The 15,386-nt window shown below is 35.5% G+C and overlaps 1 protein-coding gene across 1 annotated transcript; it reads left to right on the plus strand.

Moving 5' to 3' along the window:
* Positions 1–8,310: 8,310 nt before the first annotated feature.
* LOC124959061 (olfactory receptor 5B3-like) lies at positions 8,311–9,604 on the plus strand. The gene is made up of 2 exons (XM_047517705.1): positions 8,311–8,388; positions 8,672–9,604. Exons 1-2 carry the CDS (start codon positions 8,311–8,313, stop codon positions 9,602–9,604), a joined length of 1,011 nt encoding a protein of 336 aa, XP_047373661.1.
* Positions 9,605–15,386: the final 5,782 nt, after the last annotated feature.

Genomic DNA, 15,386 nt, shown 5'->3' on the forward strand with positions numbered 1-15,386 from the left:
TGGTGAGCTATTGGACTCAATGTGAGATTGAGCTGGTAATGTTGCTGATGTGAGATTAATCGTGATCTACAGTGATGCTTTTCATCTAAAGGTAGCATCAGTTCAGAGTCAAATTTCAATGGTCATCCAAAGTTCCAGTTATCCTCTCTATCTTCTTCATAGTTTCTCTAATAAAAGACCACAGAAACCATTGGAGAAGTTTAAGAAAAGCATTTACAATATAAATATTGTGAGTTTATTGAGGTCCTGGGTCTATAAACTGGTTCAAGGATGGGAATAGACTGAGTAACATTAGCTCAAAGTGTTTCTGATTCTGGTGAATTTTGTTCACTTGACTAGTATATCTGCTCATACACATCAGATAATAATTTAATAACCTTGCTTTGTGTTTCACTTCCAGGAACACCACAATAAACTTTATAAACCCAGAGGATTCATACATCAGACTATTTTGACTGCTGCTTTCAACTTTCTGTCCATTACAGCAATATCATGCAGCTTACCTTGGGCAGCTGACACCTGACAAATTAGGAAGCTTCAATTCACTTATTCACCAATTTAATGGCCTCAATTCTCATTTGATGGTGGTCCTAAAAAATGTGATCCCAGAACACACTTGATGTGTGGGTTCCCTTCACAAAGTACTATTTGTTTTCATGGTTGTGGTAAAATGTGTATTTCCTAGGTCTTTCGGGTGCACATGAGGATTAAAATCACAAAATCCATTCTAATATGCTAATCTCCCTAAACTTTGGGAAGCTTCAGCAAGACAGTGTGTCTAGGATTTCAAGGACACATTGTAGGTCACCTATTGGTGACATGCAGATCCTCTTCATGACCAATCCTTGTCCTCATTTTCACAGTAGATTCTCTTCCAGATTAGGATTTTAATTTGCACTTGTCGTCAACCTGTCTCGTGGCCAAAGGGGAGAATATTATATCTTCATCCAATGGATCAGAAAGGGAACCAGAGTCTAGCTACTTCCACAGGCTGTCTTGTATGTGTACTAATTCCAATCATGTGTGTTAAATCACTTCCTAAATAGGACTTAGTCAATTGCTAGAGATCCCAGGTTTTAAAACCATCAAACTTACTACCAAAAATGATCTTTGGGGTTTCAACATACTTTAAAATTATTACAAAAGTTTACTTAGGTCTGTGAGTTTTCAATAATTGATTTATTTGGATAGACATGTTGTTCTTTTGTGTGTCTTTATTTCTAGATCAAGCCACAGACTAACATGATCTCTTCACTACTGTAAACAAGTGAATAGGAAGTATAGTAGAATGAATTGGACATTTTTACCCTATGTACAAATAACTATATTACCAGTGGGATTCTATGTCATGTATAACCAGGAGAATGAGATATTCCACTCAATTACATATGATATATCAATGTGCATTCTACCGTCATGCATAAATAATTAAAACAAATTTAAAAAGTAGGATTATCAGACATTTAGAAAAAATAAAACTAATAGAATATCTCAAAAGTTCTCTTTATCTATTATAAGGAATGGACTCCAGTCCATATGGAGACTGAGGATACCAAATATGCAAGCGGGAGTATGCTCAAGACTTAGAAGAACCAGTAATTGTCTATTTAGGTCATTGTCAACGAAGCTTCTAGAGTGTACAAAATATCTTATTTTCCTTGTCATTTGTTAAGAATTACAATTTTATATATTTTATGTCCATTATCGCAGATTTACAATTAATGTTTTATCTATTTATAAGCCCGTGAGTGAGGAACATTGTAATTACAAAACAAAAACACAGTGATATGCAATCATATGTATTTTTATATTAGTATATGTCATCACCTTCATCAAGACTGATATCTTTTTAAAGATTATTTTATTTTACTTTAAGCTGATTTATTACTAATCGATAAATGATAATTACATATATCTATGGTGCATAATGTGGACCACTTGGGTCATGTGGGTTCAAGTTATTTTGTGGAGTCACTTCATTTCAGGCCAGAGGAATATTTTTGCATGTTTTAGAAAGTATTTCTACCAACTCTCCGGTTTCCTTTATCTCATAAGGCCGCTTTTGTCCATGATTCCTAGAGGACAGTTGTTATTATTTAAATATAAAGTGTCCCACCAAAATCTTATATGTAAGACAATCCAAGAATTATCATGGTGAATCGATTAGGTTGTGAGAGCCTTCATCTAATCAGTAGATTAATCCACCAATATGGATTAACTGTAGTAATTATAGGCAAGTAGGGACTGGGTTGAAGAAGAGGGCCAAGGGAGTATGTTTGGGAGTTTATATTTGTCTCTTGTGATCTTCCACCACCTTCCTGGTTGCCATGCCCTGAGCTGCTTTCCTCCACTACACCCTTCCATCATGATATTCTGCCTCACCTTGGGGCCCAGAGTAATGAATATGGCCACCAATGGAGTGAATCTCTCAAACTGAACCAAAATCAACTTTTCCTCCTCTACATTGTTCTTTGGGTCTTTTGGTCACAGTGCAGGGAAGGTGACAAAAAACAATAGTTGGTTTAGAAAAGACTTGTTCGAGATGTTTTCCTCCCCTATCCTCCAGGGTTAAATATGTCTTCTTACTACTGCTGGCCTCCATGATTCCTGTCATGAAAGCTCTATTAATCAGACTAGGAATTGCTTGAGTCACTCAAGATGTAACAAGGTGCTTATCTCTTCCAGTTTCTAGGATCCTCTTGTTGGCTTTTTAACAGTTTGATTATGATGTATGTTTGCATCTTTTTAGGTTTATACTTCATGAGTTCTTTAAACTTTTTTGAAGAGGAGGTTCATATCTTTTATCAACTTTGAATCTGGACACATTATGTTAAATATTTTTTAACATCATGATTTTTCTTCTGTTACTCTCGTTATACGTGAGTTGGTACAAATGGAAAAAATAATAGGTAAAAACACCCATAAAACCACTCTGGACATTGAACTCACCAAAGAGATTTTAATAAGTCGAGGAACAGAGTGTCTGCCCTTAAGGGCGAGATATAGAAAAACAGCACTAATAGCAGGGGAACTACCCTTAAGTAGTGGAAGCCCACAGGCTAATTGGACCAAGGACTAATGAGGGAGTTAATCTAGATGGAAAAATAGCGTGTGGGGAGGGGGCAGAATCAGGGGAGATGGCTATAGCCTCGTTCCTTTCAATAGGTCTCTTAGGCTCTATTATGTTAATCTTCATTCTTTAGTCTTTTCTACTCCGCCTACAGAACTATGGAGATCGATTTATCTTCAGCATCACTAAATCTTCTCCCTGCTCAAATCACCATTAAAACTCTACTGAATTTTTTATTTTACTTACTGTGCATTTTAGATCTTGAATCTATCTGGTTCCCTTTTACAATTTTTGTGTCTTTATTGATATTTAATATTCATGGAAACATTATCTTCCTAAATTCCTCTAGTTCCATGTTCAATAATCCCTTGATTGCTTTGGGTATATTTAAGGTGGATGATCTAAAAGTTTCTAAATACAACATCCAATCTTCATTAGGCCAGTTACTGTGAATTTCTATTTTCTGTGAAGGAGGCATATTTTCTTATTTCTTTCCGTTTATTTTCCTCATGGTTGAAGATTGGACATTTGTAATACTTAAGTGTGGTTGCTCCATAAATCAAATAATTCTCTGTCATGGAGGTTGTTGTTGGTGTGGGTGCTTCTGTTAATTTGGTGAGTTTTCTGAAAAACAATTATTTTGGTTCTCAGTATTGAATTTGGGTCCCTGTTCACACAAGGCAAGGACTTTAACACTAAGCTGTATTCTCAGCCCCTAAAATAGTTTTAAGAGTGTATAGTGTTTGCTTATTTTTGTCTGAACCTCTGTGGCATTTCCCTGTGAAAGCTGGAAGTTTTATAATTATACATAATAGTGTGATTCATTATCATACATTCATATATTTACATTATATAATTTTAACAGTCTCTTTTCCAGTACATCAATCCCCTCAACTCCTACCTCCAACAGTTCCACTCAGCTTATCTGCCTTCTTTTATTATTGCCATTATTTTTATTATTATCTTAATTAGTGGAATTTAAAAATAATCCAAATAATTGATACATATGGGTTATATATTATATATAAAAGTAATTGTATAAAATAATACATATGTCTATTTGTATACATATGTATATATACATGTGTGTTTTTATAGATAGATGAATAGATAAATAGATAGATAAAACCATGATCATGCATGAACTTGACATTATTTGGTAGTTTGTATTCCTGAGTGTTACCCCATGTCCACACCACATATCTTCTTGATCTCCTTCTTTATTTGTTGGTTTACCTTTTATTTTCACGGTATCACTTTTTTACTCCACCCCCTAACCATTCTTTCTTTGTCTACCTTCCACATATGAGGAAAAGCATTTGTCATTTGACTTTCTGTGTCTGGCTTACTTCACTTATCAAGATGCTATCTAGTTCAATTCATAAATCAGTAAATGACATAATTTCATTCTTGATTACCATTCACTTATTTGCCAAAAACATTGCAAAATTTTTTCAAAACCCAACCAAGTACATTCAGGGAAGCTTGATTTCTTTACAAGTATTTCTATATATATAACAAGCCTTTCATATTTCTGTAATGGAAAAGCCCCATTCTTCTTATTTCTATCTCATAAATAAATGGTAGTTTGCATCTAGAACCCCTAGGTGATTTAGACTCATCTCACTTCTCAGTGCCTGTTTAAGGAGAAAAACAAGATTTGCCAAAGAAATGCCTGTAGGTGTGTTAAAGAATACCAAAAATGAAAGTATGTAAGAAAATAATTTAAAAAGTTAAATACAGATAAGTATAAAAATGTGAAACAATGTAAATGGATCTCAGGTAGGAGTTCAAAGAGAAAGAGACTTTCAAAAAATAGTTTCAAAATTAATTGTTCAGTAGAGAAGGAATTATCATTTCACAAATCGACCTGACTCCTTCATATTAATAAATGTTCCATAAAAACTGACATTCACAAAAAAATCATTGAAACTAATGTTTAGATCAGTCTGAGGAGTAATCACCAATGACTAAACAAAGGCAAATGTTTATTAACTATAAATGGAAGTCAAATACTTCAATATCCACACAAGAGCATATTATCTTCCGGTAGATAAGTTGAATGATACAGTCGAAAATAGGAAGGTACTTCAAATGCTGAGTAAGAAATGTGGACGTCAAAGACAACATACTCTAGGTCAATAGCTAAAGGCATTTTACCAAAGGCAAAACCCATTGGATCAAAACAGTTGATGAAGAGTCAGTAGGTGGACAAGTTATCAAAGAGAAGTTCGAATGAAAAGTTTTAGGTGACTGTGGTAGCAGTTACCTCGCCATGATTTTGACAAAAACCTTAGGACTGTGCACTATAATGTGTGTATTTTTGTGTATGTGAATTATGCATTAATTAATTTTGAAAAACAAAAAGGTAATACAAAAACATATGTGCATGTTATGGTAACCTATTGATTCCCACAGGTAATTTAATTGCTTCTTTCCCAAAATGTAGAATCAGTAATTGCAGAGAGTCTCACAGGCAAAAATACCACAGATCTCCAAGAGTATGTAATCCTCTCTAGATCTCTATGTATTACTCTCAAAAGAAAAAAAAATGCATATGACTCAACATCACATTGTTTTTGAAGGAACACATGACATGCCATGCTCATTGGTCATTGTTTATTAATCTGAAGGATTGTGGTTGGGACATACAGACATTCTGAACTGAGGACTTTCTATGAGCCTTCAAACAGGTCATGGAATTACAGGATGTTTGACTCTAGAGAAATAAGTTCCCTCAAGATGTATTAGAGACCTTACTTCTTGTTCTTTATGGACACATCTGTGAGTTATGTGGAAGATCTTATCAGACTTATTTAACAAACAAGGAAGAGATAAGAGACTCTTCAATGAAACAGAAAGAATTAATGGTAAATTTGGAACCCCACCCAAGTACCTGTTCTTTCCCACTTTACTTCATGCCTGAGAGAACTTGGAAACTGTTGACTACTGCCTGAGAGATCTACTAAGAGAATCTATGCAATACACCTTGGCTGATTGTATGATTTCTGATTGACCATTCTGGATTGAAAGTTATTTTTTCCTCATTCATGAAACTGGTAAGCTCTGTATTCCTTCAATATTCTTAATGAGAGGTATAATTTATGCAAACAAAATGGGGTGACTATAATTACAAATAGTTAAAGAGACAAATAAATGGATTCAACAGTTTTCTGAAAAATTGAGGAGACTCTGGGATACAAATATGAAAAACGCCCATTACAAGTGATTTAGTGATTCTCATGACAAATCATGCTGTTTTTTACAAAATTATGCATGAAAATATAAAGCAGAAGATACTCTCATTGGTTAGCTGCGGATTTTGTCTTGTGAACTATGTCTTTACTACTCAATATAGGTGAAATGAGCAAACAACAAAACCCCTGAAGAATGAAATGATCCTTCTTGATACCAGAAAGGGATCCTCAGGATTTAGAAGTTCTGAAATGCCCTTTCTTTCCGTATAGTCTAATGCTTACTAATTACTACCGAATTACTACCTAGTCTAATTAGTACCACTAACACACACTTTAACAATAATGGAACTGAAAGCATTCATTTAGATTAAGGAGAAGATGACTTTAAATCTTGAATTTTGAGACTTTCTCATCCTAGCTATTTAATTTTGGAAGCTCAAAAACTTCCCAAACCCTCAATTTCCTCAAACATTTAGTAAAAGTACTATGCTATCTACCTTACAACACGCATGAATGTCTAAAGCCCTTATCATCTGCTGTGGAATGTAGTATGTTGCTCAAGGTGATGTGTGTTAAGTTAGACCAACATAAGTCCGTCAGAAGGCAGGGACATAAAGGGAAGTAGTCAAAGACTTAGAAGATGTGATGTTAGGGAATAGTAGTTACTTTGGGGTGGATGTTCTCCCAAAGACTTAAGTGCAAATTTGTTTAAAAATGAAAATAATAAAACAACAAAGAACAAACTGAAATACAATAATATAGGATGGGGAATATATGGCTAAAGCATGTTAAAAACTAGATAGTCCTTAAACTGGAAGTGTTTAATCCTGGGTCTCTGAGATTTGTCTGTGAATGACAGTGGGAGAGAAAAAAAGTTTTGTAGGGACAATTGACTCTTCTATTCAGACTAAATATGTGGATTTTAAGGAAGAAATTTTGAAAGAGTGTGGCCCATTGAAATTACAGGAGCATCAATCACATGCTTGGAGCAAGGACAGAATGAGAGTGGAGAGACCAGAAACTGTCAGTGGACCTGATGGGGAGAAAGGTTATTTGGGGTAGAAGCTTCAGAACTTCAAACTCACCCACAACTGAAGTCCTATGTGTGAGCATCCAACTCCATCAAAACCAAGATAAAGACACTGACCCATCCTAATAATAACATGATTCCTACACACAATAGGCTGTGATTACACCCAGTATTTTGTTGTCTTCTCTGCACCATGATACCTCGTAGTAGTCTTCGTTTTGATTTTCATTTTGCAGATGGACATAATATGCTCAGGGTAGTAGTGTTAGGATTGGTGATTCTTAGTGATTAGTGGTAGATTTGATGTATCTTCCTAGAACCCAAACTGTATGTCTGCTCAGTCTGATGACATAACTTCTCAGAAGATAACCTCTACATACTGAATAGAGTTCTTCTAGAGCTGTGAATCCTATTATTAGGGATATTCTGTGTAGATTTCAGATGCAAATCCCTCTTCAACCTAATTACAACATTATCTTGTTAGCCATCAACATGTGTAGATGTGCTGGAAAAATGAGCATGAGGGTGTTGGTAAAAGTTTACCATGCCCTTCAGAGATGGCTGTTTCATTTAGGATCCATTTGTTGTTGAAACAGGGATCACTGCACTGTTCTGGATTATTTTTTGGCTTATTTTACCTATACCTGGAGCAAATATATACTGAAGGAGAGGAAATCAGCCCCTAGTCAGTCATTCACTCAGTTCTTTGTGATGTCCCAAACACAGTGTTGGAATTGAAGGAGACAAGGTGTAATTGTAAACTGAGTAAAATTAACTTTGGTTTCAATTCAGATTAGACCATTATACTCAGGGACCACTCACAATGAGTTAAAGTTTTCCATGGGTCCAGAGCAGAAATGGCCAGATACTACTTATTTACAAATACATGAATACATTTCCAAGCCTCCTTTGCTTCATAATTTTCATGAATGTAAAAACAAACTCATATTATTGCAAGGAAATAATGAATACTTGTCTAATGTGTTTTGAACATTTGTAGATAGTTAAGCAACATGGAAGGACAGCTTTGGCAGCTCAGGCAAAGTGCATGGTTGTCGAGATTTACAGGCCCTTATGTTACTTTCAACAGGGTAATAAATTGTCTAATCCCAGTTTAGAGAGCATAAAATTTTTAAATTATGGTCAATTTGACAGGATGTAACCATCTTATATATATAATTATAAATAACTTTTTATAAATATATATAACTTGTGCACCAAACATGGTTTCAAGTTCAATTATTTTGCTTGAAAACTTTATCACACAAGTTTTTGAAAGAGTACATAAGGGACTCATACTTCCCAAGGTAACATTAATTTCCTCATCATACTTTTCCTTTTCCTAATGCTGTAAAACATCACAATCTTCTTCAGATAACATTGACAGAGAACAGGACAGAAGTGACAGAGTTCATCCTGCTGGGACTGACCAGTGACCCAGGTCTGCAGCTTCCCCTCTTTCTGACGTTCCTACTCATCTACACCATCACTCTGACTGGGAACCTGGGGATGATCCTGTTGATTGTCTTGAACTCCCATCTCCACACTCCCATGTACTTCTTCCTTGGCAACCTGTCTCTGGTGGACTTTTGTTACTCTTCAGCTGTCACTCCCAAAGTCATGGCTGGGCTCCTTGTAGGAGACAAGGCCATCTCCTACAATTCTTGTGCTGCTCAGATGTACTTTTTTGTAGTCTCAGCTACAGTTGAAAATTTCCTCTTGTGCTCAATGGCTTATGATCGCTATGCAGCAGTGTGTAAGCCCCTGCACTACACCACCACCATGACAACCAGGGTGTGTACTTCGATGATCTTAGGTTGCTATGTCATTGGTTTCATCAATGCCTCCATCCACACTGGGAACACCTTCAGCCTTGTGTTCTGTCTTTCCAACGTGGTCCATCACTTCTTCTGTGATATTCCAGCACTCATGGTTCTCTCTTGCTCTGACAGACATGTTAATGAACTGGTTCTTATTTATGTAGCCAGCTTCAACATCTTTTTTGGTCTTTTAGTGATTTTAATATCCTACATGTTTATTTTTTTGTCCATCCTGAAGATGCGCTCAGCTGCAGGACACAGGAAGGCTATATCCACCTGTGCCTCCCACTTCACTGCAGTCTCCATTTTCTATGGGACTCTAATATTCATGTACTTACAACCCAGCTCCAGTCACTCCATGGACACTGACAAAATCATATCTGTGTTCTATACTATGGTCATTCCCATGCTGAACCCTGTGGTCTACAGTCTGAGGAACAAGGAGGTCAAGAGTGCATTTACAAAGACAGTTTTAAAGGCAAAATAGCATTTATGATTCTGATTTAACATATGTGAGATGCACAATAACTGTACTCATTTCTTTCTGATCTATTCTATGTGATGTGGCACATATTTCATAATTTAATTTTTGGAATTATTTTGTGTTAGTGGAAAAATTTCAGATATAGTGCATAGTGTGATTTCCGTATCACAACAAACTCCTCAATGGCTCGAAAAATAGTGTAGGTCTATTTTCTAGATACTGATACTCTACATGAATCAGAGGAACTACGCAGGAATGATTAACTTAAGGATTTCAGGAAAGAGAAATTGAAATTGAGCAGAAACCCCTAAAGCCAATCCCATGCATCCTTATGAACAGAAACTTGAAAAATTTAACAACACAAAATGGGAGTTGGCAAGGTGACCATGGACACAGCACTGAAGTGATATTACCATTGAATGCTGGCAGCCACCTAAGGTAGAAGGGATGAGTGACAGAGTTGCACCTAGATATGTTGTAGAGACCAGGCCTCTGATGACACACTTATTGCAGCTCAGCGAGATGGTTTCAGACTTCTGGTTCCCAGAACTGTGGAAGACTCTGTATGTGTTGCCAATGCTCCACGTTTGCAGCAATGTTATAGCAGCCATGGGAAACCAGCTAAAACACTCATGGAGTCTCCTGCTGGTCATCACCATACGTCACAATTATATGTTAGTTTTGGAGAATTCAAAGAGAAGCCACCTGTTCCTGTGCATTGCTTTGTTGTAAGATTATTTTTATTAATTTATTCTTTGTACATTTATAGGTATACTCAGAATTCTCTTTTTATAATTCATTTTCTACTTAGGTATTTCCAGCAATTTGTATTTTTTCAGTGTTTTACAATATGTTGTTATATATTTATTTACAAAATTCTAATTCCTCTTGGATATATAAATTCAGAGTCTATAACCTCAGATTACTTATTGTTTAACTCAGTTGAGTTTTCTGTTTATGTTCTTCAAAATTTCATCATTTTGTCCACACTATCAATATTTGGTTTTTCTGATTATCTCTGTCCTTATTTTACATCTTAAAGGTTTACTCTCCACTAATCTTTATTTCCTTTCTTCTGTTATTTTCAGCTTATGCTTTCACTTTTTTATTATTATTCTTCAATTTTTAAGTTACCTTATTTCCTGAAATCACTGTCATAATAAAACTTATAATTACAAATTTTTCCATCTAACAAAATTTACTTTTTTGTGTGATTTTGCTTTGAATTGTCTGAAATTCTTTTACAGACTCTTCATCCATTATTACTCATAGAATTTAATGTAATCTTACATACGTGAATATTAAAATTTTTCTTGTTATCAATTTCTACTTCAATTGCATTGTGATTGGTCAAGGTGTTTGATGTGATTTTAATCTTCCTGTGTTCATTTAGAATTGATTTTTAGCCTAAGATATGGTTTGGCCTTGGGAGTGTTTCATGTGCAACTGGGAAATAAACAGTTCTTACACAGTGAACTCAGTGTGTCTGTTAAGATCTTTTGGATTATGATGATGTTCACATTCTCAATTTCATCTTGATCCTCTTTCTAGCCAATTTAGTCATTATTAGAAGTTCCATAGTATAGTCTATTCCTATAGAACTGTCTAGATCTTTCTTTTCATGACATTTCTTCATATATTTTGAGAATCAGTTATTAGATGACTATGTGTTCTTAAAATAGTATATTCAATAATTTACCCATCATACAGTTTATTTTTCCCTTCTAATAATTTTTACATAAAACCAACTTTGTCAAATAATAACTTCTTTTGCTATCAGGTGGTGGGGGATAAAGATTTTTCTATCCTTTTATTTACATGCTATTTGTGTCTTCGTATGTAAGCAGGTCTTTTGTAAACTTTATATAGTTTAATCATGCTTTGAAACACATTCTTCCCTTTTCCACCTTCTTGGACAGGTTCATTCACTTATAATTCAGTAACAAATGATAACCACGAACTTCTGTAGTTTGCTGTTTTTGATATATCTATGTTTCTTGCTCCTCAAATTTTCTGATACAACTTCCTTTTGGATGAATTGTTTTATCATGTACCTTTTGATTCCTATCTCATTCATCTATTAATTTTCCCAGTGCTTTTATTAGTTATGATTCTCCATAGGAACAGAACTAATTATAGTTGTGTGTGTATATGTGTGAAACAGAGAAAAGAGAGAGATTCATTATTAGGAATACATTCCTGAAATTTTGAGGGTTGACAGATCCAGGTCTGCTGTGTTGGCCAGCAAAGAAAGACTCACTAGAACTCATGGTTTATTTCATGTCCAAAGCCTCAGAAAAAGTTTCACAAGAGCTGATGGTGTGATCAGTCTAAAAGTATTTGTTGGAAATGTTCCTGTAACTCATGGAGCCAGTGGTTATGTTACATTGAGGCCTTCAATCAGTGCCTGAGTCTCATCCATATTTTGCCTAGACCAAAGTTCACTGGATTAAAAGGTAATATCATACCCAAACATTTCCGTGGCTGACAAATAAAAATTAATTATCAGAAATTCAATTTTGTTGACTGGAACCCAAAGCACATTGTTTAGAACATACTTTACTTCCTAATAAATACAATAACAAGGCAATTCTTCCACCTAACATAATATGAATGTCCTATGTATAAGCAAACACATACTGATCTCTCCGCACCAAAGGAGGAGAATATTTTGAATGATGTTTACACTTACTATTGATATCCCATAATTGTTATGTAAAGGTAATAACATAGCACTTACATGCTATGGTCTAAAGTGAACACATCATATCATTCATGATAATGGGTTCATGGAGATAAATAAATACATTTCAGATATCACACATATAGTCATAAATCTACATAAGGAGGACTCTCATAATTACTGTATCCTTAATTTTAACTTCTCATAGTACCATAACTGGTGTTCTAACTACATAGTTCCATTAACATTCTCTTATCTTCTTTTCCTTCAGTCGTGGTCATAGTTTTTAACCTTTAGGGACAATCTAAATCTTCATTCCTGAATGGTCAGGAATATTACTAGTCTTTCTTGAATTGAGTTCCCATTGAACTTAATCATTGCAAATGATAAAACTAAGCCAATACCTAGGGGATCTCCTGTATCTCAGGTGCAATCTTCCTTACCTCTACTATGAAACAGTAGTTCAGTGTTATCTTGTTAATCATCATTGACAAAAATAAGGAATGCAAAATTTTATTCACTGGATAGTTCAGATAAATGATAATCCTGAAGAACAAATAGAAAACTTGACTTTCAATTCAATAGAATCTTTTTAAGATCACCTGGTAAAATATGTTCAGCCATAGAACCAATCCCATTTTCATTCTTCAGTTCCAGAAATCATGAAATTAACAATTATATGAAAAAATACACTCAGGATGATGATTCAGAGCCTATATAACCTCATATACAACCTTATCCTGCCCAACAAGATGTTGCACCAGCCAGAACTTTAAGTGAGAATTCAAGTTGCCATTCCACCATTGTTTCAAGCCAGTTGCTTCAAGATAGTATTGAAAATAACAGTCTGGTAAATTTCATGATTTTGGAGACATTGCCCCATTCTGTTTCTGTGAAGTGAGTTATTCATCAGAAGCAATGCAGTGTAGAACAACATGGCAATGGAAAAAACCTTTGTGATCTACAAATGAATTAGACGTGGAAGTAGTATGTGCAGTGAGAAAAAAAAAACAGTATTCAGTAGTTAGTGTGTTTTCAAGGATAATTAAAATGGCATCCTTCCTTGATGGAAGGGGCTCAGTGTAGTTAACTTGCCTCCAGAGAGTTAGAAGAACACCTGAAGAACAGTGTCAAATCTGGGATTCAGTGTTAGTCTCTACTGCCTGCAGATTAGGCTCTCACCAATGGCTAAGATAGTTCACGTTTCACATTTTTGTCAGAGGTAGTCTATAATGCTTAGCTTGTATGTAATCCCATGACTGCCACCACAGTCACATTGTTAGTAAACCTACTGGAAAATAGCAGTGTTCACTGATGAAAGGATGCCTGGTATCCTCAGACAAAATATAGTATTTGCTTGATTATTTAAATTTCCTGTTGTTAAGGTTAACATTTTACCAAGGGCACTGATATTAGACCCATATAGTCAGGTTGTTCCTAAATTCAAATAGTCAATTCCACATATCTTCCCCAAACTTTATGCCCACCAGTTTTACAATGACATTTTTCCTGTTTCCTACTGCCCAGGAGTTCCTCAAGTCATGTCATGAGAAATGATATAGTATCACACATCTGAACATTTCTTCTTCCCATAAAAACCCGAAGGATCATGTTTTCTTCCAAAAGACCTGTCGACAGACAGACATTCCTTTACCATTGTCCATCAGGAATGTCCCAAAGAGACATTAGTACTATAGCTCTCCACATATTGTGGCATGTACATATTATGCAGAAACATCTGTAAACATATTTCAAATATTTTAATCCCTGGAATTATATATAGATAATTCCATGGGAGATCAAAATTTCAATTGATAGGGAAAGAAGGCATTGTGGTAGGAGTAGAATCCTTGGATTTTGTCAACTTCTTCTTGTATATTACTTTTAAATTCAGGGCCCACTTGGTCCTACTCATATAGATACCATTCCTTTTGATAATGAACTTCTACTGTTCATGCCTTATTTTATGGTGGGGCAGATCAGCTAACAATCATTGTTTGGTAAATGGCTTAGTCCACATGGGAAATTGTTAGCCCATATTTAAGTGTTCAATCTTTACAAAGGCAAATGCATCTTAGAAGACCAAAATCTATTTGTCAAAAAGAAAGTGATTCTCTAAAAGGAATCATCATGTTTCCTTCCTTAATCCTAGGAGCCTGCACTACATTTTCCACACAGTGACCAAAGGCTCTAAAAGCATTTCTATCTGCCAATAAGAAGTCCAGGATCATTAGATTCTCTGATTCATGAGACCCAGGAGGTAGAGAAACTTACACACTAGCCAGGAACTATTGGAGAAACTTCACACCCAAAGAAAGGACACATTTCCTTTAAAATGCAAAGACAGTTACAAAGGGATGCACTTCTTTCTGAAAGACAGACCAGATGAAATGATTCATTCTTTAGCTTAACAGGGATATCTTAAGATGCACCACTCAAAATGAACACTAGAAAATTCACTTAAAAAGAAGGACCTGAAACTTTGATCCATTTATTTCCCACCCACTGGCATTTAGATGACTTTCTACTAGTACTACATTCCTACTTCTGGATCACTAGGTCCAGTCCCAATAATGTCATTGATAATGGGCCAGAGTGGTAGTGAAGTGGTAGGGTGTGGTAGCTCCCTAAGGACTTAATTGCCACACCTACCAGAGGGAATGAGCATCCCTGAGGTGGGACATTGAAAATGATTTTATGTCTTTGCCAACTGAGAGGAGACACTCTCTGGTTATCATCATTAACAAGGATGAAACAAAAGCCAAAACAAAAGCAGCCACCACCCAAATACCAGCTGATGTGTTCATAGCTCACACAATGAAGCCAGGTCTTCTAGAGTGGCTGCCATCGAGGGCACACTTCATTTAGCTTCCCATAGTTTACTTTTATTCTCCAAGATACATCTGGTGTGTGCACAGGCCAAATAGTTAATGTGACTGATATACCATGGAACTCACCACCTTGCAACTTGGAAGTCCCTGGAGACGCCTTCTGCAATTCCTCCAAACACGTAGCATTGTTTTTGATATACTGTTTTCCAGGTGTATGCAGTTGTAGTGGAGTCAACTTGACCTTCTCCATCATAATATGTACACGACATGG

Source organism: Sciurus carolinensis, chromosome 11, assembly GCF_902686445.1.
Source record: "Sciurus carolinensis chromosome 11, mSciCar1.2, whole genome shotgun sequence".
Taxonomy (NCBI): domain Eukaryota; kingdom Metazoa; phylum Chordata; class Mammalia; order Rodentia; family Sciuridae; genus Sciurus; species Sciurus carolinensis.

Coding starts and splice junctions, on each gene's coding strand:
- LOC124959061 (XM_047517705.1), top strand. CDS start 8,311: ATGGAAGGACAGCTTTGGCAGCTCAGGCAAAGTGCATGGTTGTCGAGA. Junction 8,389..8,671: donor CTTATGTTACTTTCAACAGG/GTAATAAATTGT, acceptor AATCTTCTTCAG/ATAACATTGACAGAGAACAG.